The 27,967-nt window shown below is 32.9% G+C and overlaps 2 protein-coding genes across 11 annotated transcripts; one reads left to right on the top strand and one right to left on the bottom strand.

The window, feature by feature from the left end:
- The first annotated feature begins 921 nt into the window (after positions 1 to 921).
- Positions 922 to 19,421, top strand: LOC106065404 (synaptobrevin). 6 transcript variants are annotated; one of them, XM_056007675.1, is made up of 8 exons: positions 937 to 1,080; positions 6,271 to 6,312; positions 7,813 to 7,897; positions 9,961 to 10,039; positions 10,306 to 10,385; positions 10,840 to 10,891; positions 14,978 to 14,999; positions 16,797 to 19,421. In XM_056007675.1, coding segments are annotated over exons 1-7 (360 nt in total). In that variant the 5' UTR covers positions 937 to 1,078; the 3' UTR covers positions 14,998 to 14,999; positions 16,797 to 19,421. The 6 variants fall into 6 exon arrangements, with proteins under 6 accessions (XP_055863647.1, XP_055863650.1, XP_055863646.1 ...); XM_056007674.1 differs by lacking the exon at positions 10,840 to 10,891 and adding an exon at positions 12,889 to 12,940 and having other exon boundaries at positions 940 to 1,080; XM_056007671.1 differs by lacking the exon at positions 14,978 to 14,999 and having other exon boundaries at positions 938 to 1,080.
- LOC106065403 (beta-1,3-galactosyltransferase 6-like) lies at positions 18,256 to 23,632 on the bottom strand. 5 transcript variants are annotated; one of them, XM_056007668.1, is made up of 2 exons: positions 23,611 to 23,632; positions 18,256 to 22,389 (listed from the first exon to the last, which is right to left on the bottom strand). In XM_056007668.1, exon 2 carries the CDS (start codon positions 22,354 to 22,356, stop codon positions 21,331 to 21,333), a length of 1,026 nt encoding a protein of 341 aa, XP_055863643.1. In that variant the 5' UTR covers positions 22,357 to 22,389; positions 23,611 to 23,632; the 3' UTR covers positions 18,256 to 21,330. The 5 variants fall into 5 exon arrangements, with proteins under 5 accessions (XP_055863643.1, XP_055863642.1, XP_055863644.1 ...); XM_056007667.1 differs by lacking the exon at positions 23,611 to 23,632 and adding an exon at positions 23,479 to 23,543; XM_056007669.1 differs by lacking the exon at positions 23,611 to 23,632 and adding an exon at positions 23,243 to 23,261.
- Positions 23,633 to 27,967: the final 4,335 nt, after the last annotated feature.

Below are 27,967 nucleotides of genomic sequence, written 5' to 3'. Positions count from 1 at the left end.
TACAGTATATAATGTACTTACGTAATGTACCTACGTAATGTTCTGTGTTTTGTAGCAAAATTTCGACCCAAAGCTTGGCGGCGGACGTACTGTATTGTTATTGTTACAGCGTTAGAGACGGATTAGCCCATTAGCGTGATGAGTTTACGGTATATATGTATATAGTCTACCCTTACGGCTAAGGGCCCCGCACATGACGCTCGACCAGGGCCCCGCGCAATAGTAGGCCTTTATAGGCTAGTAGCGAAACATACAATAGGTCGTTGCTCAAAGGGCATAGGGCCTACCGGTTCGGACCAAACGGAAATCGTAGACAGCTTTATGTGTATATTACATTGGTGTCGGCATCCCCAAGAGCTGCGCGGTGCAGCTATGCAATGATGCCAAACAGTAGAGTTTCTTGACAGGGAACTAGTCTACGGGAGTTGTCCTAGAGCCAATTTGAGTTCGTCTGTCTGCTATCACTCAGGTGGAAGAGACCATCCAGTAGCCAGAATGAGTGCAAAGTATTAAGACTGTCGAATCGGTACATTTATCGCTTTTGGACTTTAGGAGTGTCCAAATCCCGTAAATCTATTTTCTCCTTTCCCCGTTTTTTTTTTCTTTGACTGGTCATATATATTAAAGAAAGAAATATAGGCTACTATCTAGTTGACTGGATCTAGATATCTTAACTAGATAGGGCATGTTCGCCTCCTAGGCTAGTGCAGTTCCGAATTCGTAAAGGCTGCTTGATAAATTAGGATTTTTAAAACTGAATCCTAATAATTATATTATGGATCTAGATCTATATAAAAGATAAATATGAAACCGATCTACTGATCTAGGTCTAGAATCTATACCCTAGACATGCCAAGATTTAGTTTAGCTCATTGATCGATAGCACGAAATATAAATCGAACCAGAGATGGCTCAAATTATCGAAAAGTTATGTACAAGACCCCGGATGATGACATCACAGGACGTAGCAGCCATTTTTGTTGATGAGGAACCTCAAACTACTCTTCTCTGTTGCTGTCTAGCTCATTTGGATTAAATTGGTGCTGTTATCGCCAGCAGAACAAACTCATTTATAAAAATGTAAATAGATTTGATAAGTTCTATTCAGCATAATGAACAACTCTACACCATACATTTATAAATTGCTTTTTTAATAGATAGACAATTGATTTTTATTTATTTTTTTATTGCCAATCCTGGCCAAATTAGATCTAGATCTATGTTTTATTTGCTTTTTAAAGTGTTGTTAACTTGTTATGTTTATTAATTAAAAAACAAATAAAATCACAGAATCATATAATCTAAAAGAGTGAAAAAAAATGACAGTGACTGAGTATGATGATGTGCATCGACATATATTGATTAGATCTAAAAGTAAAAAGCAAGACCTCTAGAATTACTCAGTTTGTCTAGACTCTAGCTAGACTAGACTCTACTAGAGTCTAGAGCCAAGGCCTAGGCCTAGTCATGATCCTACCTACTACTAACCAAGATAGAGTCTAGTATTCCTAGTCACAGCCTAGTGACTAGTGAAGTGGAAAATGAAGTTTTTATAAAGACACTCTAGATCTAGAGATGAGAGTCTAGTGTGACTAGTCACTAGCATGTCTAGAGTTCTAGAGTTACTCCAGACTCACTATTGACTGTATACAGTGACTGTGAAGTAGTGTCACCTAGATAGAACTATTATTCTATACTAGACTAGATTAGATACTATAATTATAATAGAGTAGACCTTCTATATATCTATTGTAGATTATAAATAGATCTAGACTACTCTAGACATATATAGTATATAGACTAAAAATCGAAGCTCGATCAGGTTGTAGAAAGGTTCTATTACTATCTTATCTTTTATATAATACAGATATATGTTACTTCAAAAAAGAAGATGATTACATCCTATGCGTCATGCATTTAGTCATGCATATTAAGTAACCAATGACTTGACTTTAAATTCTGCCAAGTCACTGGTTTTCCTGGCTAGCTCAGGCAACCCATTCCATGCTCTAATAGCACTAGGGAAGAAGGAGTATTTATATAAATTATAAATTTGTCCTAGCATATGGGACGAGGAATGTTCCTTTATCTTTGTGTCTTTCAGAGTATTTTATTAAATTTTGTTTTTGTATTTGAAGAATATGGTTCAGTGTTTTATGTATAATTGCTACTTTACTTTTGAGTCTTCTGTCCTGAAGGCTTTCTAAATTTCTTGAGTTGAGGGGTCCCAAACGGAGGATGCATATTCTATTTAAAATGAGCCTAACCAAGGTTAAATAACATTTTAGTTTTATGTTCTTATTTGATTTATAGAAATTTCTTTTAATAAACCCTAATGCTTTGTTTGATTTTTTAAATAGTTTCACTAGTATTCACATAGTATTACTAGATCTATATACTCCATATTTATACTAAAACTTCTTTAATTCTATGTTATCTAGAGCAAGCCACTCTACTAAACTTTAAAGTGTCTAAAGCCAAGGCCAAGCCCACAATAGAAATGTTTTTAATATAGATGCTAGATATCTAGTAATATACACAGACTATGTATACACACACTACACAATAAACTGATCTACTCTAATTCTAGACTAATCTAGATTCTACAATATTCAAGTCTACTGACTCTTGTCTAGAATAGAATTTTTAACTATTTAGTTTAGAATGTCTAGATTCTACATCTAATAGATAAATATTATAGTTATATTATAAATATAGATCTATATTAATAAATATATTATGGGGTTGTTATGAATTTCTTCCAAGTGACATGGTTGTTGTGTTTACATCTCACTCAGGCCGTGCTTAGTTTCTAATAGTTTAAAGTGGGAATCTGAAGCCTTTTAAGTCAATATTTAGTGGTTTTAATTAATTCATTAGCGTCTAACTATAATCATTAATAGTAAACCAGACACACATATTGTATGTTGCATTATTATCCTGTATAAATATAAGTATAGTATTCATGACAGGGACGAGTAGGTCTATATAGTGGGTAGTGAAGTTACATTGAGATATGTGTCGAGCAAAAAAAACTTAATTATAGCAGTTGTTGTTCCTTCATCAACATGCATAAAATAATTGAGCTAATCATAAATAATTTATTCAGTTGACTTAAACATGTTATTAAATACAAAACGTAGAATTTAGAACTTTTGATTTTACCCTCCAATGGATTTATTATATCTCTATGTCTTGGTGTCAGTTTTTTAAAACTTATGTATTTAATTACATTCTAATCTTTGTCTTCATTTTGTTGAACACATTACAAAAAAATGACAGTGTTCACTGTTTAGCGATTGTTTACCATAAAAATATTTATTATATATATATTATTATTATTATATTATCATACACGTCACACACTATTATAGGATCAACTCATTCTGTCAAATTGCTCAATTTTCCACTTATTAATTTTTCCTTAAAGATAAAATATATTTTGTTTCTATTAAATATTTAATAATGTTGTTTATAAATTAAAACAATTTTTTTTTACTGCTGCTTTATTATAAAAACACAATTGAATGTATTTATATATTTTATATATATATATTGAAAATATTATAAACATTTATAAAAGACATGCATTTGTTATATAATATTAAAAAAAATATCTTTGTAATTTCATTTTTCACTGCAGACTATATTTTTAAGAGTAAGAAGGGTAAGGAAAATTGTATATATATTATATATCCTTAAAATCACCCTCAACCCTTCTCCAATTTATTACCATGGATGCCAAGCACCCCAATAAGTAATTTTACTCCCATGTTTTAATGATGAGGGGTATAATAAAAAAGAGCAAAAAAATTTTTTTTTTCTTCTTTAAATATGATATACGATTCTCAATTTTCTTAGTATAAGTTCTGCCAAAGTATGATTTTAAAAGGTTTTGTAATTTGTAGTTGTGATTGAAATATATATAAATATATATATATGTATATATATATATATTATGCAGTCTCTATAAACCATTGTTAACTGCCTTGCTTTTTGCTTGTGAGGACCTATTTTTTCTTTAGCCTGCCTTAAGTTAGCATACCTACTAATAATGTAAATAAGGAATACACTTAAAAAAGAAGGAACTTAAGACAACAGCAGCTGATTAAACCCATTAGCTCATATATTGCAGTAAATTGCAATATTAAATATGTCAAGTATGCAGTGTTTTGTTTTGTAAAAACAAAAATAGGTGCCTGTACTCTGTGATGGATTGCCTAACTTTAAACTACTAATATACTAATAAATTAATAATAAACGTTAAAATACAAGAAAAGTACTAATTTTTTCCCCACATTGAAAAAGGCGTATCGGTGCCTACAGGCACAAAAATATAAGCACTATAATAAATATATATAGCAGACTGCTCATCATATAGCTCTGGTAGACTAGGGGCAAAATATTGTCCCACACTCTTTTCTGCAGACGTGACATGGTGCCCATTGCTTTGACTATCCTGTTGTTGATGTCTTTATCCAGTAGCAGATCTTTGGAGATGATGGAGCCAAGGTAGCAGAAATGGTCAACAATTTCCAGAGGTTGGCCATTAATGGTCAAGTGAGGTGCAGTGCTTGTGTTTTGAACTAGTATTTTGATAGACTTGCTTTGACTAATATTTAAGCCCAACTTCTGGCATACAGTAGATAGATAGTCTGTCAACCAGAGTCTGGAGCTTAGTAGCTGATTCAGCAACAATAGCTTCTCTGCATCATCAGCGTAGAGAAAATCCCTGATTAGTACCCTTCTATCTTTGTTTTTAGAGAACTATACATACATTCTTAATTACAAACCCACACAACTGTTTTCTTTTTGAAGTAACGTCTGTATTTTATAAGATTTAATAATTTTAATGACAACATTATGTATAGAAAATAGAACTACCATTATGTTTATCTTTTATGAAATTACAATACAAAAGAATTAGTAAAACATTTTGTCTCATGCAAATGTACAATTTATTCATTATCATGCTAGTAAAGTATTACAGTCAATTAATTAGACCACATCAGGATGCAATATTTTTGTCTCTCTAATAATTGGCTGGTCCAGTTAACTGGATTTGACTATTATTACATTTCTTTAGGTAATATAGGATACCTTCTGAAAAAGTGACAGCTATATATGATTAACAGGTGGTCTAATTAACTGTGGTATATTTGAATTCATTTGTTCAATTGCAAAAATGACTTTTTTTTTTTGTGTGTACCTGTGGCAGGTGACACCTTTCAGTGAACCCTTTTTTTCCTCTTTGACTAACATTTGCCCAAATTTGAACTATGTCCTTCCTGATGTCTTTTAGTGAATGATGCCTCAGTGCAGTGTTTCCCAAACTGTCAACTTATGTCTACCCCTTCAGTAAATTTCGTAACTCTGAGTACCCCCCCCCCCTCCAAAAAAAAAGAGCAATTATTGAAAATAAAATTGCTCATAAAAAATATAAATAAATGTTATATTATAACTAACATTAATTTGCATCGATGAGAAGAAGCTTAGTTAATCCATACCTCCTTCAAACTCTTCCTGTACCTCTGAGGGTATGCGTACCCTACTTTGGGAAACACTGCCTTATTCGATGTATTGCAATATATTTATTATCCTTAAAAAAATGTACCAATTCACATGGTACACACACATATTATATTATATTTATCCACATTAGCTGATCAGGAACCCACAGTAGCAGTTCAGTACAAATCACTGATTAGGAAGTACAGAACTAGGGAACATTTTATCTTAAAAATAGTTCCAGTCCATTTTTATAACCTTTTAAATTGTTATTGTATTCTCTTTAAAGGAAACATAAAATAATATTTGTTGTAAAAATCTGTTGATTGATATATGATTCTCTAAAGCGTGGAAAAAAGTTAAAATTTTAAAGTTTCTGTGGTTTTACTGTAATGTTCTAACTATTGAAGTTTTTCATGATACCCTCTGTAAAATTAAAGCCTTCAATACCTGGGGGACACTCAAGAAATTAAAGTACCGTAAATCCCTTGCAGTTCAGAATTTATAATAAATCTTTCTATTTGTATACATTTATACAATATTATCAATATAGGCATTTGGTTAAAACTTTATATATTTAATAAGTTTGTTTTTGATACATAGTCAGTTACAATAAATGTAAAGATAAAATCAAATATTGGTATGGAATATGTAAATAGATGGCAGTGCCTTACAATATAATATATAATATAGGAAATTTAAATGTATTTTTGAACATAAATGTTTTCCTTGTCTAATACGCTTATTTAACGTTTTATTAAGGGCTGCTCCCTTAAACCCTCAGGCAGGCCCTGGTGGCCCACCGTAAGTAATTAATAGTCACTATGTTATACGTGTGTTTTCATTTTGCAATATATAAAACCACCTGAGATGTCACAGTAAATATAGATTTAAATCATAGAGATGTCGTCTGCTACTTTTAGACACAATTCATTCAATACAAAGTGACATGTCAATTTTGTTCCTGAAACTGTTCTCTATGCACTCTGCTACTTTGTTGTACTTGTTGTGGCAGTGTTACTACGTATCTCTCATTGAAAGTTGTAATATTTTGCATGTCTTTATTGTACAACGTGGCTACTCTCTAGTATCACATTGTCCAGTCGCAGAGACTGATTCTTTATCAAAATATATGCTTTACAACTTTTTAATACTAGACATAATTTTATATCTAAATGCCCTCTATGAGTTAAAATCAAAAACTGGAAAGTGAGATTTATTATTTGAAAGGTGACTGCAATGTAGTTTTTTTGGTTCTCAGAATGGGAATGAATCACATCTTTGGGCAGCTAGTAAGTTTCTGTTAGCTAGTCACTTTCAGTAGTTACTGGCTCGGGAAGATAGAAGTAAACTTTGCTAGTTTGAGCAGTACTTGTATTAAATATTAAAAACATGTTTCTATTTCTATGTAGACATATCTAGTGATTATTGATGACAAAAAAAGAAAACAATATATATAATATATTGCCTTATTCACAACTTTGCTGTACATAAAAATGAATAACCTGTTAATATATATTGTTTCTTTTCTTTTCTCTCCTTTTTCAACCACCCAACTCAAGAGTAAAACATTTATCCACCGTAGGAAATTTCTACATTAAATTAAACTAAGCCTGTTATTGTTTAATAGTACAATGTACCATGTTCCTATGCTTTTTCTATCAGATAGCTAATTCAATATAAATTGTCATATATATCTTCAACCATGTGTCTTTTCAAGTCAAATAAATACTTTTTTTTTTATTTTACTTTTTACTAAATAGTGAAATCATAAGTACTTGCATGAGTTGAGTAGTTGTTTATTGTGAACTAACTGTTTGAAGTAAATTTAGTTTCTCAATTATTTTGGTAAGCTGAAAATTTTTTTTTTTATAGAAAAGCATATAAACATATTTTAATAAAGTTCATCCCCCCCCCCCCTTTTTTTTTTCTTCTCAATATGGATCTGTTCAATATTATGTTTTGAGACCTGTGCTCTGAAAAACAAAATTTAAATTAAAATCTTAAAAAAGTTTTTTTATAAGAATTAAAAATGTACTAAAAAAAATGTTTTAATGACTACGTACTCATTGGTGTGTCTGTGTGTTTTTTTTTAAATGGAAGGACATCAGTTCATATGCTAGGACTGTTTTTTCTATTTATACCAAATGATTTCTCTACAGTTAAAATGATGACCCAGTTGCTTATTGCTTCATGTCTCTGTATATATTGTTTTATTTCTGTTAAAGGTACTGCTTTGTGTGTGTCAATGTAAAACTGTTGGAGAAGATAAAATAGAAATCAAAATGTTTTCTGTGTCCACAGGTCAGCAGGACCAGGTGGCCCAGGAATGCAGCCTCCAAGAGAACAAAGTAAGCGCTTGCAGCAAACACAAGCCCAGGTCGATGAGGTAAATACTGTCAAGCTCTAACTCTTAGTTGCATATTTTTTTTTATAGAGTGGATAAAGTACCCCTTTTAGACATCAAAATCTATTGGGTAGATCAGTGATTCCCAAATTACGACCCGCCGAAACGTCGGCTTAAAGTGTAGGGGAAAATAGTTGAACGATGTATTTTTCCCTATGTTAGGATCTCACTTTTTAGCTGATGAATTGGTACCCTGACATTTAACATTTGTGCGTTTATAAAATGGGACTCTGAATGTAATGTAGAATCTACCAGGAAAAGTGGGCGGATCTTTACTTTTTTTGTGTAACATGATAATAAGCCAACATATTTGTTTATAAGAAAACATTAAACATCACTATGTAACCAATATGGCGACATTCTTGGTTTGAGCCGCGACTAAAACATTGTTACACCTAGAAATTGGAGAATGTATGAGAGCATTTACCAAACAGAGACGACAATGAGTCGGTGGTAAAGCTTCAACGTTGTTCACATTTTAAGTAGAGAGTTGAAGCCAGTTTCCGACAATATGCTTCAAATTTGTCATTAATAAATGTAAATACTAGATAAATAAATAAGTTATAGTTTTTATATAGCGCTACTTTTATGCTAATAGCATTGTCAGAGCGCTATGGTCCAGTCTCATTTGTGGGGAGGGGTATCTGGGAGAAGCTTTTTCCGTGCTGCCTTTAGGCGCTCAGTAAACACAACGCTGCTCGAGCCAGCACCTTCGACATAGAGTGGTATCAGAGGTCACGCTCGAGCCCCATTCATAGGTAGTCAAGCCAAGCCAAGTTTGGGCATACTTAGCTTCTCGACAACGCATCCCACGGGTTTCTTATACTTTCAAGTCAATTTCATCTCGTTTTTATATCTTGTGGCCCGCAACACGAGTGTCGTATATAAAAATGGCCCGCCTGTCAAAATACGTTGGGCATCACTGGGGTAGATGATGAAAAGGTCATCATCTGTTTCTGTGGCCCACAGACTGTGGTGGACTAAAGACCTATTGCCTTTGCTTTTCCCTAACTAACATTAGAGCTGGGTGCCCTAAAGATCCAGACATTAAATACCCAGTCTTCAACAGGATTCGAACCTGGGTTCAGAAGTGAAGTATTTTTCCATGGTGTATAAAGATGCCACAAATTTGAAACATGATTTTATCAAAACTCCCTGATAAAGGTAAAGTATTAATATCTACTTCAAATACCATTGTATCTATCGTGCTCTTTACTTAATTGCAACTTCACATTTTGTTTTATCACTGATTTAAAAGAAAAAGATAACATTTGGGGTTATAATTACTAACTACCATAACCACTGGCTGAGCATCAAAAGTAACAGATAGTTGGTATAAATACTTAGCTTGTTTTAGACAGCCATGAGTAATTATGTTTCAAATCTGTGGCAACTTTGATTAATGATAGCAGGGGAGTTGCAGTAATATGTACCCACCCACTCTTCCGGCTAGGTATTTGTAGTTTCCCACTAGACCTGTTGGTACTTCATTAAGCACATTCACACACAAACATTCAAGGTCTTAAAGGGAAAGATAGCAAGCATATTGCTATTTACTATTGCGACATAGCCTCAGAAATCTGCAAAATTGATTTCCATCATGTCCTTATACAGTACTTAAAATATTATATATATATATAACAAAAAACTTGCTCTTATTTGCAAAGCTTCGTATGCCACCATGCAGGTGAAGAGCCTGTGGCTTCCCAGACCTGTCAAAACAGACTTCAGCAAGTCTAGTACATTTGACAAGAATTTGAGACGCAGTTTTCTCCTCCAAAGCAGTGGGGCACCATGACTCAAAGTTTAACTTTTTATAATTTTTTTTTTATCTCTATAATATAAAAGTCATCAACAGATAAAACTTGTTAACCTATTTTGTTTTCCTTAGGGGAAAGTTTACCAAACAAAAATTTTCCCAGGATAGGACTTACATTACCCAAACATTGTAACTATTGAATATCTTTCATTAAAATATGTTTTGGTTTATAATCATCTTTGTTTCTGAGAGTTCATAAAATGAAAGTGTTTTGTTCATTTTTTAGGTGGTTGACATAATGCGTGTCAATGTTGAGAAAGTTCTAGATAGAGATCAGAAAATTTCACAGCTTGATGACAGAGCAGGTTTGTTCACTATTAATCTATGGGTGAAAATAACAATTACACGACACTTTCTAACAAAATTACCTTTTTATAAACATAAGCATCTTTATTTAAGACATTAGTGAAAAAGTAAAAGCTTAAAATTCTTGCTCCACCTTTTAAAAACACTTGTAGTCGAGCTTTACTTAATAATTTGTCTTCTAACTAGCTTTCGAATTTTTTCTTTTTTTTTAATTAATGGAAAAGAAAAACTATTACCTAAATTGTTTTCTGTTATCTTTATCTAGAGGCTCTGCAAGCAGGTGCATCGCAATTTGAGGCCAGTGCTGGCAAACTGAAACGAAAATATTGGTGGAAAAACTGTAAGGTAAAGTGGCTTTATTGAGTATTAATGCAACTATTTCATGAGATTTAGTCAATTATTGACATGCATAAATTTTGCAGCAAAGTTCATTTCTATTTAAGGTTTTTTTTTTAAAATTAAGTGATTCACATTTTACATTATTACTTTAAAATAAAATAATACTAGTGTTATGTTACACCCTGGCAGAGCCTGCGACGAAGCTGATCCCAAACTGTATTGTCACTTGCTGTTGTTTTTTTTTTGGAGAGGGGTACCTGCTGTGGGGTTTACATCATTCCGACCATAGAGATGGTCCATAGTTGCCTGGCGACTGATAGAGACCATAGAGTATTAAATTCAAAATCCTGCCCTTAATTGTTAAAGAGTTTACCATGAGTGGGAGTATAATACCATGTTTTTGTTTTACGAGGATACATAATAGCATGTTTTAACCTTGTCATGACATTATTCCCTGCAGATGATGATAATCTTGGGAGCCATTATTGGCATTATTGTCATAATTATCATTGGTGAGTGGAGGGAACAGGAGTCTCCTTCATGTTCACTTGGTGTTCAGTGTTTGTCTATATAGAATCCCCCAAAGTGTCCTCACATTAATATCTTTCAACTCCCAAGTTCAATCTTTATGTTGTGAACTGCCCTGTTTATTGTGATAGGCCTTATTTGTAATAGTAAAAACTACGTATATAACTGATTTCCTTAATGTATGTCATATTGGTGCATGAAACTACATGTAGACAGAGTGCAAACTTTCATAAGCTGTTCATTTCTACCATTTCTTTAAATGTATTTTTGAGGCACAATATTAAAATAAGGTGACCATTTATACCTACCTGATTATCAGGGAAAGTCGCGGCATATCACAGTTTTAGAAAGTCCATTATCCCCCTTTTGATTGCTGTCCCAGGATTGTGTAAGTGTTATTTCCAAAAAAGAAAACAAATGTTGATCAGGACACTCAACAGTTTGAATTTATTGTAACCAATAAATTGTTGAAGACAGACAACACAAAGCTGAAACTACGGGAGTAGAATTTCTTTAAAAAGTTCTCTCTTCTTAAATACTGTTAGCATTAGAAAGGTGTCACGGCTGGCAGATAAAAACATACAACAATGAGGATGAACTATTTGTCTCAACAAAATCATGTCCAGATAATCTAGTAATGAAGTCACACATGTTTGTTAGGAATCTGACTAGGTTCTTATTTAGTAAATTGTTTTTTTTTTTCTAAATTTAAATTTTGCATGACATCAATAAATATTTCCTTTAGATGTCATTTTTTATTTATTTAAAACCTCTTCCAAGTCAGTGTCAATGAATAACTTGCAATACAAGCCATAACCTACTTTTTGATTGTCCATATATACTATTAGAAATAAGCTCCCTTAGTATTAATTTTGTGGATATTGCCTGATCTTTTTTTCCTAAACAAGTCAAAATCATTCTTAAATAATGCTTAGTTAAAATTTTCCTACTATATATCTGATCTTGCAATTTGTTTTTTTAACAAATCCATCTCTAGGTTTTTTTGAAATCGTTTTTTTTTTAAAGTGATTTAACAGGAGATTATTTTGTTTGAGGTCTGTAGCATCCTGTTATGTTTGGAGTAGTTAGATTTTAAATGTTAAATGGGATATGTCAGGAGTCCTGCTATAAATTGGGGTGGTCCTCAAGCATACTTTTCCTTGATTTCTCTTTTTAACGCAATATTTTTGGCCTGCTGATATGCAGGAATTGCTTTAAATGGCTTTGTAAACATTTGTATGCGATTCTTTCTACAAATTTACCTCTTCAGGTCCTGTATCATCCTGTATCATCAGTCAGTAGTAATAAAAGTATCAATAGTTGTTTTTTTTTCTCTATAAGTCTAGTTATGTATATATTCATATACATATTCTGTAACTGTTTACAATATATGTATATTCATTTGTTTTCTAGTATATTTAAAAGAAATGTGGGCTACTTTGAAAATGATATTGTATGTGGTTAGTTGTGCTAAATGAATATCAAGGGTATCCCAAGAAAAAACATGGTCACCTTATTTTGTGTTTGCTTTTTTTTTTTTAACCAAATAATAAAATGGATCCCTCCCTTTTGTTTTTCTCAATTATGAACAAATATAATGCTAGTATGAATTAAATCGCGATAGAAAATGGGATTAGTAAAAAGACCTTTTTAAGAAATCCTTGAACCCTAAATTCTCACTTTCTGATCATTTGTACATGTAGTCTCACTAAAAGAGAAACTAATTAGCTGCCAAAACCAAAGAATTACACTATAAAATGTCATTAAGTAAACATGTTTAAAACAAAGGCTTTATCTGTTTGATGTTGTCTTCACCTATTCATGTTTTTTTTTTTTTCTCTTTTGCTGACTTGTGTATGTTTGATGTTTTATACCACGGTTTCCACACAATATGATAATTTCTTTTCAAATCTCTACTTGTGCATGTTTAATGTTCCACCACTGTAGTTTTGTAATGATGTTGACCAACACTTTTCTACAGATGTGGCTTATTCTTATTGGTGTTGTTGTAGTCATCATTATTATTATTGTTGGTAAGTTGCTTAGGAATTTTTTTTTTTTCACTTTCATAATTTGTTTATGATGTAGCTGCATCCAGAAAGTTATGTTTAAATATTCATTTAGCTTTGAGTATTCTGAACAGTAAAGGCAAATTTTAGTTGTTGCCTTTTTGAAAAAATTAATATGAAATAATTGAATTGGATTCACTTGTGCATGCGTAAATACTAATATGTAGATGTAACTTGATAAATGTAGAAACCCAAGTTCTCATTGAAAATGTATGTACATAAGACTCATGCAGCCTTTCAGTTCACATAATAGAATCAGTAAACAGTGAAGTTACTAGTAATTATTTAATGATAAAACATGAGTATATACAGTGAATAAATGGTAGAATGATAATTAAGTGATGCAATCATCAATCAAGCATTACAGTCACGAATTAAAGGCATATTATTTATGTAGGATTACATCATGACTATTTATTGATTGAGGCAACAGTATGTGAAACACCTTGCATTCTTATGAAAACAGTACTCTGCAACAACACAACAGGCACATCATGTCAACCAAATAAATAACCCAATACTGTCCTAACACTCTAGTCTCAAAACAAGCTTAATGCTGCTGCATCAGCCTAGCTGCAAATAAAACATAAACAAAAAGTCTTGCAATTGCTAGTCACAATATTGCTATGATTCCAAGACTTTAAAATGAATGCACATTAGACAACGTGTTGAAAAGCTGTTAAAGACAAATAGGCTGATACTGGTGGTGCGGTGGCTGAGTGTTAAAGCACTTGGCTTCCGAGCCGGGTGTCCTGGGTTTGAATCCTGGGATTTTTAATTTCAGGATCTTTGGGCGCCTCTGAGTCAACCCAGTTGATCATTGTGCTGGTCACGTGACACCCTAGTTAACAATGGGCCACAGAAACTGATGACCTTTACATCATCTGCTTTATAGATCACAAGGTCTGAAGAGGGAACTTTACTTCTCTGGTACAACGTCTATGCCCAACAAAAAAGTGAATGTAACAACATGTAATATTTTCCGATGTACTTACTGGACCAAACCTAGGTGTGCACGATGCTTTGTAAACGTAATAAAACATATTATCTTAATTCCACATAGAAAGATGCGTCTCTAGGAAAGAATGTTTTATCCTTTGTGTGTTCTCCATCTTGTACTCAGTTATCTCAAAGAAGCCATGGCTTAAGTAGTAACAAAATCACTTCAGATATAAATTAATTTATGTACAAAACATTAATTATGCAAGTTGGATAAAATATATCTTCTTTCTTTTGAAATTTAAAAGTCAATTATTTACTTAGTGACACATTAGTGTTGTGCCCTAATGTATAGTGTACGGTAACAGTAGATGTACTGAAACCTTTAGGGATTGGCCTTATAGAGTTCAGTTCCATCTTCATTTTATGAAGAAAAAAAAGAGGTCATGAACTGAACTCTGTAGGCAAATGTAAAAGAACTTATAGAATCACTAAGTTTATTTTTGTACATATTTTAAAATATGATACCATTGACAGTAGAAATGTTTTTAGAAGAAAAAAGAGTGGACTTGGGAATCAGTTCTGTTACAAATATCTGTCATTTGTAGTTGATTATAGCGTAGAAATCTGTCAAACTTGGCACATTAGATGTTGTTTTACTGTAGTGCTGCACCAAATATGTTTTAAGAAAGTTACACATATCTTAAAAGAAAGTTACACATAACTTGAAAGAAAGTTACACATGACTTAAAGGCTAAAAAAAAATGAGTTTCTTAAGATGAGATTGTTTGATTTCACTGATTGATAGTTTTGTTGAGTTATATGAGTTTCACTGAAACATTCACACAAAATTAACCTATAAAATGTTCAATTTTATTTCAACACCCCCACTAATATGTAGATCTATCTTGATAAATGTAGAAACCCAAGTTCTCATTGAAAATTTTGTTTTCATGTTCATCTTGGTTTATATACATGTTTTTTTAAAAGTTTAATTCTGTGTTTCTTTTTTAACCCCTCCCTTTATTGAATTTTCTTTATGCTGCTTACAAATGCTTACAGTGTGGGTGACACAAGGCTAAGGGTGATTAACACTTTTGTCACTTGACATGCTTGCTGTATAGATCTGTGTGCTCATTGAGTTACATTAGCTTAATAGTTGGACTGAGCTGTTTTTTTGTCTAAAGTATGCACCCCTTCTGCTAGTTTATTTTGTTGGGGGTTTATAATATGATAGCAAAATGTACATTTGAACATTTAATCTGGTTATTTCAATAAAGTGTAAGTCAATTTTTTTTTCTCTTTCTTAAAGTTACAATAATAATAGATCTTTCTCTATTGTGACATCGTATTTTACAGCATAGACGGCTTTTAAGTCTGAAGTCATACAATTTGTTTAAAAAAAAAAAAAAAAAAAAAAACTTTTACCGGTACATTAAAATGTTAGTAAGTGTGGACCATATAGATAAGTTTTATGTGGTCAGAGATGAAACACATTCACTTTTGGGGATTGTAAGGGCATTTCCTTCAAATGAAAGGAGGCTGGGCTTCATGCTCATTTAATAGATGTAACTTGCAATAATTGTTTTATGTCTTTCTGTTGATTGCATGTACATTTAACTAAACAGTCATAATTATATTTCACACTGAATAATTATGATTTGTGAAAATATTTTTTTTAAAGACACTTATTGTTCTCTTAAAATAAATGAACCAATGAAATGAAAACATGAGAAAATGGCCTGCAAAATAGTAAATAGAATAGACCATGTTGGACCCACTTATGTTTTTTATTTATCTGAAATATAATTAGAAACATGTTTTTAAAAAGAGTCTAAGGGCTGATGTATTATATTACATAAACTTCAATATAGTCATTCAGTTTTGTGTTGTTTGACCCAGCTTTACAATTTGCCTCCTTAGTAACCTGCTGTACATCATGGGATTTTATGTTCCAACTTCTAGTAACCCCTTCTCAAAGTCATTCTTGAACCGCATGACCTAGTTTGTTCTTAAGTGTCAGTGATGACTAGTTTGATCTGCTTTGACATTTCCAACCATCCTCTTTTTTTTTTGTTCTCCCAGAATCTTTATATTGAGGATTATTTGCACATTTATTTTTCACCTCTTAGATATTTTATAAAGCATTAAACGTGAAAAAAAGAATTTTTGTGTATGTTTAAATTTGTAATATTGTCAGTAACTCAATCCTACAAGAACAAACTTTTTTTTTTGATGGTGTGGTGACAAAATTATTATGAAAATGTTCATTCAGGAATGTTAACAAATATAGTTTAATATAACCTACCCAAATTCAAATCATCATGTACTGTTACACATCGTAGACTGTTCAGTATATTAATAATAAGAATGATATAGAAGTGGAGTGTTTTAAAAATACAAAACAAGATACAAATCTTAATGATTATTGTGAAACCTTATGGAATACATAACACCTAAACTGAATGCTTGTTAAGCATTTCCATTATGGCTAATAATTTATGTGTTACTTTTATAATTTGATCATTGCCCTGCCTTACTTTCATAATTTGATCATTGCCCTGCCTTACTTTCATAATTTGATCATTGCCCTGCCTTACGTTCATAATTTGATCATTGCCCTGCCTTACTTTCATAATTTGATCATTGCCCTGCCTTACTTTCATAATTTGATCATTCCCCTGCCTTACTTTCATAATTTGATCATTGCCCTGCCTTACTTTCATAATTTGATCATTGCCCTGCCTTACGTTCATAATTTGATCAATGCCCTGCCTTACTTTCATAATTTGATCATTGCCCTGCCTTACTTTCATAATTTGATCATTGCCCTACCTTACTCTCATAATTTGATCATTGCCCTCTTCTGTTCTCTTGACAGTGTGGGTAGTGACGAGCACTGGAGGAAGCAATAGTAGTAGCTCAGGAGGTCAGACACCAACACCATTACCAGTAACAACCACTCACAACAATAAAGCCTAGATCTACATAGTCACAGCTGGGAACAAGACACAGCTAAACTTAGGAAGAAACATTTATTAAAGAGTTAGTTTACACCTACAAGAAGTTTTTTTTTTCTTTTTTTTTTTTTTTTTGAAGTTTTTGGATTCCTAGCATTTTCGGACTTGTAAATACAGCAAGTCAGACATGTGGCATATGGTGATATAAGAACAAGTTGATTATTGCTTTCATTACTTCCAGGTATCTCCTCTTTTATTTGTCAACATGTGTATCTGCCACCATTCAAATTCAGAAATGTATTGGACATGAATTATGTGATTTAATCATTTTGTATTTATCAAAGTAATGTGTATACACATTTTTTTTTTCATTTCACTTATATCATTACCATGTCAACAAAACTACACAAATATTTGAGAGAGAGAGAGATTTGTGATCTTTTTCTTTTTTAGTTAGGACTTTTATAACAAGTTGTTATAGTGATCAGAAAATAGAATATTCTGATATCTATCATGAATCACCAATTTGTTATCACTGGTCAATGTTATGCCCACTGGTTTACTGAGGTGAGACAAGTGTATGAAACAAGTTGCTGCTCCTTGGGAAATAACATTTTGTTAATGAGTGGATTAGTTTTTCATCTTTCCACATAAAATACTTTAAAACTAAACATCATTTGTAACTATAACAAATAGAATAAACATTTGTAATGATTGTCACTAGTTGTTTTTTTTATTTCTTAAGTTTACATTTTTTGGGGGGCTAGAAAGAAAAGTCTAGTTAGTACACTGGCTGCAACTGTTCTAATGTATATTAAAATGATTCGTTTCCCATTTGATGTACATTTAAACAGAAGTGGGTTCTGAAAGGGACACAAGATTGTTGTTTTAGATGCATTGTGTGCCAGTTTGAGGTGATGTTACTTGCAGACTTAGGAGTCGAGCTTCACTAATTCCCACCGCACTTTCGTAATCCTTCCCTAAACCGATCAGATTGATAAAATCCTCAAGTGATGAAGTTTGTATTTATTTTATTTTGTAAAGAAGAAATATTCAATAAAGTCTACTAGTAGCCATGAATTTGTTTTATAAATATTTATATCCCTCATGTTTGCTTTTTACAATGTAAATAAAAAGTGTACATTATCTTGTCATTTGATTTCCATTATTTTCTATGGATCTGTCTCCACGCATTCAATTTTTTTGCTTTTTTTTTTTTTGGTTGTTAACTCTTACGTTGGAGGCATAATATTTTCTTCTTTAGTGGATTATTTGACTTTGAATAACTTTTGAACACCAGATTTCAATTTATGTGAAGATTAAGCAAGGGCTTACATGAAGATTTTAGTCATTTGTAAATTAGGAAATAAACAGTTGCAATTTTGTTTAGTTTCCTTAGTGACAAAGTTAAAGTTTTAAAACAGTTTGGTAGAGATACAGATCATTCATTGGCTAGTCATGATTTAACATTCCAGATCATGTCTTTGTTTCATTTGGTACACATGATGTTTCCCCCCACCCCACCCTTTTTTTTTTCCCTTTTCATCCTACTAATTTGTGAAATTCATCTATAAGTAAAGCTTTTTTTGTACTGTTGGCAAGACTATGTGTGCAATGCATCATAAAGTGATCTTCCATTACCCTGGAGATCTCACTAAGATGGTTACGTTGAACTCTTAAGCAACCCTCTGTTTGGTTCTACCCACTATACATCTCATGACATGATCTATTTCTATGATATAAACAAAAATCTGGCCTGGAGACATGTTTAGGTCTATTTCTAAAGAACTGGCTGTTTCATAGAGGGAGGTTTTATAAAGTGAATATGTTAGAACTACTTAAAGTATTGTTTCATTTCTGGTGGACTCTCTTTGTTAGTCCTTAAATAAGCAGTAACACATTAAGTTTGTATGTCAGATTTCCTTCAGAAAGTTTGGTTATGAATGTTTGTTTTAATAATTGACTTGCTGCTTTTGTAATCAGGCATTTATTGGTTTCTTTTTTCATTTATTAGAGATAATTTCTAGTATTGGTGTGTTAAGAAATTTTGGTTAAGGTTGATTTTTTTTTTTCCCTCTTAGAATTATGTATTTTTTCTGTGAATGGTGAAATTATGTCTTGTCTCAATCCTTGTTTTTTATTTTAAACCAGTCATCTGGGTTTTTATTTGTCTTTCAATATTGATTTGCTGTCCATGTAGTAAGCACTTGAACATTGTTTCCTTTCTACTAGACTGGGTTCTGTGTGAATACTACAGCTAGTGACAAACTTCTCTTGTCTAGTTACAGTAGCCCTATATAGGCTATCTAGTTTTAACACATTGAAATGTTCTGTTTTGTGGGGGGCAGGGATGAATGCACCCTATGACTAGTGTTTTTTTTGTTTTGATACTTTCTCACTTTCATGTGATCATTTCAATTTCTCATGTTTATTTTGTGGCTCTTTTTTTGTGTTTCCAAATGGTTTCGATCAGATTTGTCATTTTCTCTGTTGTTTATTATTTGTGTATTTTGTCATTAATGTAAGAATAAATTAGTAGACTAGCACTGGAGGGCTCTTGTTTTTATTTCTCTTCATTCATAAGATCATTGCTGCAAAGAGAAAAACCTGGACTTTGGACTTCTAGGAAGAAAATAGAACTTTCTATACATAATATTACATAGTTACTCTGCGTTACTCTTTTACTATAATGAAATATCCATTACATACATTTTGAGTAATAGATGTAGACATTGAAAAAAAAAAAATATTTTTTTAAGGCAGAGAAATACATGGACTGTAACCTGTGGACTTCTAGGAAGAACATAGATATTTCTATACATAACATTACAGACTTAACTTGGCATTACTTTTATACTACAGTACCCATATATTGAAATATCAATTACATTAACTGTGTGTAATTATAGATGTAGATATTGAAAAAAAAAATAAGATAACAGTATTTTTTTAAGCAAAAGGAAAAACACAATGATGAAGCCACAGTTTTCTTAGTAAATGTACAACCCACTTCATGGAAGTTAATGTGGTTAATGTTTCCAAATGTTAAAACAAAATAAAGCATCTGAATGAAACTACATACCAAATGAAACATTCAAAATAAGTAGAGAATTATCACCAATATTTAAAATACTGATCAATAACAACCTGGCCATATGAAATGTGCTTTGGACTAACAAGGCCCACATTCAAACATCTTATTTGATGAATTACAGACATTGCTTTTTTTCAGACACACTGTGCCATCCTTTGATTTTGACTGAACATCTTTGCAAGCAAGTCATTTATGGCACACTTAACTTATCTCGCTAGTCATTTATGGCACACTTAACTAATCTCGCTAGTAAATTATAAGAACACATTTTTGTATTGACATTGACATTTTAAAAAAAGGTTTTGTTTTTAATCCACATCAACATGGCTTTATAAGAAAGTTAGACTATAACAATTCAGCCAAAGATATTTCGATACATAGTTCTCCAGCATTTGATTCTAAAACCTAATCGAGTCCACTTACAATGACAATTGTGGGTCACTAAACAAATGGAATCAGCATGTCAAAGAATGTCTGTAATTAATAAGAATATGGGCCGATGCATCTTTAAATAATTATTGAAAGAATCTTTTTTAAATAGAATAATACACAACTGAAATCAGATGTACAAGTCAAGAAATAGTTTACAAATTATTACATCCACATCTGACTTAAGTCATGAGGTCAACAAAAGTATGTTATGCTATGAAGAAACACCATCAAAGGCTGCCTTTGTATATGCTTATTGGCAAGTTAAATGTGGTCAAAATTCAGGAAATAACCCTAATTTCAAAAGAAAGCTGTTTTCTGGCAATCTTCTTGTCATGTAAAAAAAAAAGTTGTTTTATTTTAGTTTTTTAGTTGTTCTATTCCATTAAATAAATAAATTGTGTATTATCTTTCTTCAAAAAGCAAAATATTTCTAATGAAATGACTTTTCTTACAAATATAAAAAGAATTTAATATGACTACCATATAATTCAGTAAAAATAAAACATTCTAGTTTAAATTAATAATTAAAATTTAACATAAAATTGTTTTGGGTTATGAATACATCTTCAGAATAATTTATGCTTGTAATGTTCCAGGGAACTAGCAACTAAAATTAAGTCATCTATTTCTATCTATTTCTCTGGCTCAAATTCAGATGTAGGAATCGGGAAATAATTATAAATCTACTAATTATATGCTTGAAATCTACTATCTAGTTCCTTTTAAATATCTTTGTAATAGCCATAAGACTTGAAGACTCATGGAACTCCAGGTTTATGGAAGCTCCTCTCCATGGGCCTGTATCAGTCTGGAAGGATCCAAGCAGATGGAAATTTGTGACATCCTTATTATCACAAGATGCATAGTTGGAGGTGAGGCTGGAGAATGAACACACCAAGAAAACTTCCGCATATTATTCTCATGCCACATCAGCCATGAACATCTTGAATGTTTTCTCGCATGCAGCATTTTGAAGGGGGGTAACTCCAATTGTATTCATAGGAGCCCCTTAAAATATATTCTTTTTTACAAAGTTGACCTAATGTTAATAAATTATCATGCAGTTCCTGCAGTTTAGAAGCCGACTGTTTGTGTGTAATTATATATGAGTTTAAACAGCCTCTAGACACATACTCTGTATCAAAATTTTGATCATGGTGACGGTAGATTTTTAAAGGAGATAACCAAGTGCCAATGGAGACATCCTCGCTGAGGTAATGTTGAAACAATGGATGGTTGCTTGTTATGAAATAAACTAGGTCACTTGATAGAACATAACCCCCACCGCGTGCATAAGGCAAATATTTATCACACAATATCCAGTTTGTTTCTTTCCATTTACCGCTGACCTTCACATTGGCCCTTCCATCGAAAAATCCCCAATACAGTTTTTCTTTCGGTTTATTCTGAAGTTCTGACATTAAGTTAGACACTCTTACGTAGCTGTCATCATCCACTTTTAGCACATGCTGAAAATCAACATTATAATTTAACCAAAGAAATGCTTTCAGAACTTTATTGGTCAATTCTTGATACGAATCAGACACATCATCTAATACTATCAAGTCCTTGAAGATAGATTCTTCCTTGTCAATCTTATCCTTTGCTTGTGTGTCAAGAGAAGCTCCCCCTACAACAAATTTCGCTAAGATATTAAAGTCGTTAACATTTTTTAACCACGTGTTTCTGATTGTCTCTCTTACATGAAAATTATCAGGACTGGATATTATTAAAATAACAAGAGAAGCCTTAAAAGGTTTGTCATCAGGGGCTTGCCTGTTAACCAGTTCGTGGTGGCTACTCTGTATAACTCTTTCAGTTCTGCACTGTGTGTTGTATGTAGATGAATACAACAAGATGCTCAGCGTAAAAAAAACACAGCAAATTAACACTGGGATATATCTACATTTGCAGCAATAACGCACAGAGAACTGCAGTCTTCTTAACATCCCCATTTTACAGGATGAAAGCTATAATGTGAGAACTACCTGTGAAATAATTAGACATCAATTGTGAGTTGATAAAAAATATGCCTTAAGATAACGACAAAAACAGACAAAATAATAATAATAATACTTGACACATCATCGATAAGTCCGAACAACAATCCAGCACGCAAACCTCATGGCCAGGCACCCATCCGTAGTCTCTAGTACTAGTAGTCTAGACTGATCTATAACTAGTCACAATCTAGTGAGTAGATCTATATCTAATCTAGATCTTAATTCTTAGTCATCATAGACTAGTAAATCTAGTTTTAGAATAGAATATAGGACATATAAGAATTAAAAGTTCTACTTATGTAGATCTAGATCTAGATCTATATAGATTTCTACTCATTCTAGATATAACTCCAAGCCATCTAAAGGATGATAACAGAATCAAATAGAGTAAAAATAGATCTAGATTCTACAATTCTACATTGATCTGATAGATATTGAATCTAAGAGTGATACCCGTGAATCGTGATAACCAGTTATATCCGAAACCATAACTACTAAACTAGACTCTAATAGACTAATAGTAATATATTACCAAATTTCAGTAGATCTACTGATCTACTAGTTACTAGATCTAGATCTATAATCTATACTAAGAAGACTAAGTTAACAATAAACAAAGTACTGTCTATAATAGTCTACTAACTAGATAGTAGATTATACTAGACAAGACAGTACAGTATATGATACCTAGATTTACTATCTATATTAATATTACTAGATCTAATAACTAATTTATAACTAATTATTACTAATTTTAAATTTAGATTACAATATAAATAATAATTAAATATATTATATATACACTGTGTGACTGTAAGTGTAAGTTAGTGTAACACACTTTACTGTCTTTACACAGTCACAGTGTGACACTAGTGATAGAATGAGAGTTCACAATCACAGACTCTACTAGACTCTACTTAAGGACTTAGGCTTAGGACTACTAATTACTAAGACTAAGGCACTAAGGCGTCTAAGGTCTACTACTAGATCACATCAAGATCTAGATCTAGATGCTAGATCTAATAGTAGTAAAAATAGTGATAGTCTCTTGAGTCTAGATCTACAACTACATACTATCCCTAGTTTTAAATAGATCTATTCTAGTCTAAATTGACTCTTGTATCTAAAATCTAGATCTAGACTGTCTATAGTCTATAGCCACTAGGCATCTATGATCTATTCTAATGATCTAGTCTTAGTCTATACATGGACAGATCTACTATATTTAGATCTAAATCAAATGTAAACAGATAATTTATAGGCCAGTGCGCGAATACTCTTCTTTTTATGAAGGTCATTATCCACGAATAATAGAGTTATCATCTATGAGAGTTACCTATACGTTTCTGAACATGGGAAACGCCCACTTGCTTTGCGGATTTAGTTTATATTCTTGACTGGAGTCTGGAATGTAGAACATAGCCAATGGAGCTTATTTTGCTAAATTTAAAGCTAACTTTGATTCACTTTGTAGACACTGCCAGCAAGACGAAGAAACGGTTAACCACCTACTTTACGAGTGCGCTATACTACAACCCAAAAATGGTTATTTGAGTGAAAAAGAAACTGGTATGGTACGCATGGCGAGCTATCTCTGTAGGAAGACAGGGCAACTGCAACAAACTGCTGCTTTTCTTGTCCGTGTTATCAGACAATAGTGTTCTCAACACGGTGCCTCGGTGCTATGAGACTTACACTGTTCGGCGGAACTAACAGGACATGGGACAAAGGCGAGCAATTTAAATATAAATCTTTAAGCTTTGGGCAGGACGGGCTAGTTAACCTTGACTGGCTAACTAGAAAAAAACTCTAAATCCCAACCTCTGCTGCCTTGCGGTGCTACCCAAACATGGCAAAGGTAACGGGAGTCATCCCTAAGGAAAAAATCCCTTAGGTAGCTTACAGAACACAGTGCTACACCTTGACAGAACGGGCGACGCTGCTGATTCCCAAAGTGAATCAGCACATGCAGTTCCGTTGGAGACATCCAGCTGCGTGATGAGGGGGAACTGCTGTGTGGAAGACATCGTTACGTCCATTATAGTTAATGCCATGGGATGATGCATGGTCTCGTCATGACTAAAGGAGGCCATATATTTATTTAACACCTGGCTTATCTACGTTATAGTAACTTCAACGCTGAAATTATTGGGTTTAGTTTTTTTAATTCGTATCTTCTATAATACAGACGTTACTTCAAAAAAGATGATTACGTCCTACGCGTCATGCATCTAGGCATGCATATTAACCAATGACCTAAACTCCGCCAAGTCATTGGTTTTCCTGGCTAGCTCAGGCAACCCATTCCATGCTCTAATAGCACTAGGGAAGAAAGAGCTTTTGTAGGATACAAATTTGTCCTAGCGTATGGAACGAGGAATGTGCCTTTATCTTTGTGTCTTTGTGTGAGTATGTGTTTAGTTTAATTCTACATTCTTTCAAACCAGATTCAAATTTTTGTTGTTTGTTTGAAATGTGCGTTCTCCTTGGTCGAATCATGGAATAGCGTGACATTAGTTATAAAGTCGACTTTCAGAGCTGCAGGTCGTCCACTCTTATGATACTCTGAAGTATTTAGACCTAAGCCCGGCATGAGACTCAAATCTTGAAGAGATCGTGATAGGATGGCTGGCTGGTCGTGCGGTTTGCGCGCTGGACTGTCGTTCGGATTTATCGACGGCCGACGGTTCAAACCCTGCACGCTCCCATCCCCCGTCGTCCTGCGGGAGGTTTGGACTAGGAAGTAAACTATCTTCAACTCTGAAAGAACATCCGAAACATGTAAAACATTTTACAAAAGACCGATCCCAGCCGTTGGGGGAAAAAATAGAATAAAAAAACAACAAAAAAAAACAACAACAAAGCAAACGAAAAAAAAAAGAATACTTAAAAAAAAAAAAGCTTTTCTAAGGGAAAGAACAAAAAATTACTGCTATTTACTGAAAATTACAGGGTTTAGCTCCCCCTATGCCATATAAAACAAAATTGATTAGTTAGTACTTAATGATTAACTAATTGGTTAATTTTTGGATTGATTCGTATATTGTCATCGATTATGACTGAATAATTTTCCAAAATTTCAACTTCATCAGAAAATGGGAAATGGGAGCAAAAACTTAGCGAATCGTGATAAGGGGATAAAATCCATATATACATCCACATCTCTCATTAAGTAGCATTTATTCCCATTATTTCGATATCAAACAAAATAATTATACACCAATAATTAATTAACTGATTGGTTACTTTTTTATATTGATTCATGTCTTGTCAGGTTCAATGAATAATTGTGCAAAGTTTTAACTTGATCCGAGAATGGGAAATGGGGAAAAAACATGTTCATACATTTTTACCAGACAGATAGACTGAGTGAGATGATATAAGCTTTGTAAAAACACAAGGTATTATAGGCCCACATAGAGGGCAAGCATAAAGGAGAGCTCCTGGATAGCCGATGAACAAACCAGAAATAGGGAAAAGGCTGAAAACGCAGCAGCATCTGTTGATTACAACTTGTGACAGTGGATGTGTACCAAGGATTCAGCTCTATAGCTGCATATGAGAAGCTGTAAGAGGAAAAAATATGACCTCTCAAGATCTTAACGGATAAATTAATCATTAATATTATGAATTAATAATTATCAATTTAAACTCGAGCTTGAAACAATACAGCTCATGCAGGGGCGTAGCATCCATGGCGCGAAGGGGCTTAATGAACCCGGGCCCACGACCATTAGGGGCCCACAGTCCGTGGAGTAGTAGCCATGCCACGTAAGGGTTTCATTGCACTAGGGGTCATGAAACATTACTGATTGGGGTCACGTCACCCCTTAGGGTAACACCAAAATTGAAAAAAAAAATTAAAACTTTTGTAAATCACAACCACTTTTTAAAAAAACCTGAATGACAACCACGGTACATATATATAGCTCTTCACATAGATTCAAAATGAGATAATAAACTAATAGTTGGGCAATGCAGTTTTAACAAAACGTCTCTATCATTGTTGGCAGCACTCAAGGCACATCAAACGTTGAATCAATTAGCATTATTTCACGATCTTATTTCGTGATCTCCGAAGTCGGAATACCCCAAACAAAAATAGCAACCTGGGAGTCTTTTCTAGATTTTCATATTCGTGAGAACCAGAAGTCTGCAGAATTGGCTTAAGAAATAAAAAGTAATTTTAAAAATCATCATTTATCTTTAATTAAATTGTGAGGCCAACGCTATGATGGTAGACCTACTTTCACTATCAGTATACAGTCCAATGGCCTTCAAGCATTGCTTCAGCAAGTGGTGCATTATAGTCACAGTGCTAACCACAATTTCTATTTGGTCTTAAATGATTCCGTCAGCTGTGTTCAAGACGTTGCAGATTTTTAAAAATCTGGTACCGTATAAAAGTGCATGAATATTTATGCTAAAAAACATATGAAAATAAGCGCTTCTTTAATCAAATGACACTCACATATTGTAGGCCTACTCTACAAAGTGACCATTAAGGAATAACACTTTAACAGCAATGAGATTTAGATATTTGGATGTACTAAAGTTGTCAACACAAATCACTTGGAAGCTGTAACACGCTTAGAGGAAAATAGGAAGCATTCGCTACTATTATTCTGCTTATTGTCGAGTACGACATTGAAACGGCAATCAACATTGTGTTTACCTAATTAATAAATGGCTTTGAGAGTGTAAGAAATGAGGTTACTGGATTAGGTCTATCTTGTGCTGTTGGTCCAGTCTTTTCGCCCCACCCGATTGCGTAAAGTTGAAAGACAAATTGATGAGCTTACCACTATAACTACCGTGAAGAGAAAATTTAAGAAGCATATAAAACTTTCAAAATCAACGTAGGTCTATTGTATCCGAAATGACGATGTCGTTGATGCCAAGTTACTTTGCCTGTAACAATTTGTTCAGCGGTCGAACGGCCATTCTCGAAGCGTCGATTGATAAAAAAAAATATTTTAAAAGTTCTATGACACAGAGCAGGTAGAGTTCACTTACTGTTCTTTCCAATGAACAATTGTTTCTCGTTTGCTACTCAGAAAAGAATGAAATTGTAGAAAATTAATGTTACACCTATTTACTGTTAGAACTAGAGTATATCTTTTATCATAGATGTGTTTTCGGAATGTGAATTTGTATAGTAGGGAAAAGAACTACTAAAACATTTGTTTGTTCATTTGAAACGCCATTTAGTCGTTTAATACTGGTAAGAAGTACAAAATTGTTTTAAGACACTATGCCTTGTATGGAATAATAGCTGAATCAAACTTACTTACAAAAAAAAAGCTGCACAGCTTATATATTGGAAAGACTTTTTGTTAAATATATACACTAAATTTGTTTTATGGGAAATGGGGGCCCACAACATATTCTTGAACCCGGGCCCACGGGTACCTTGCTACGCCACTGAGCTCATGTAGGCCTACAAAGTAGATACAGGATACTATAACGATGATCAATAAACTAACCAACTTTTTACTTTAAACTTAGCGACTTCTAAATCTAACTTTGGAACCAAATAATTCCAATCTTCCTACTAACCAAA

This window comes from Biomphalaria glabrata, chromosome 13 (assembly GCF_947242115.1).
Source record: "Biomphalaria glabrata chromosome 13, xgBioGlab47.1, whole genome shotgun sequence".
NCBI classification, from domain to species: domain Eukaryota; kingdom Metazoa; phylum Mollusca; class Gastropoda; family Planorbidae; genus Biomphalaria; species Biomphalaria glabrata.
Note: the sequence above shows the minus strand (reverse complement) of the source record. Positions and strands in the feature narration are given on the sequence as shown.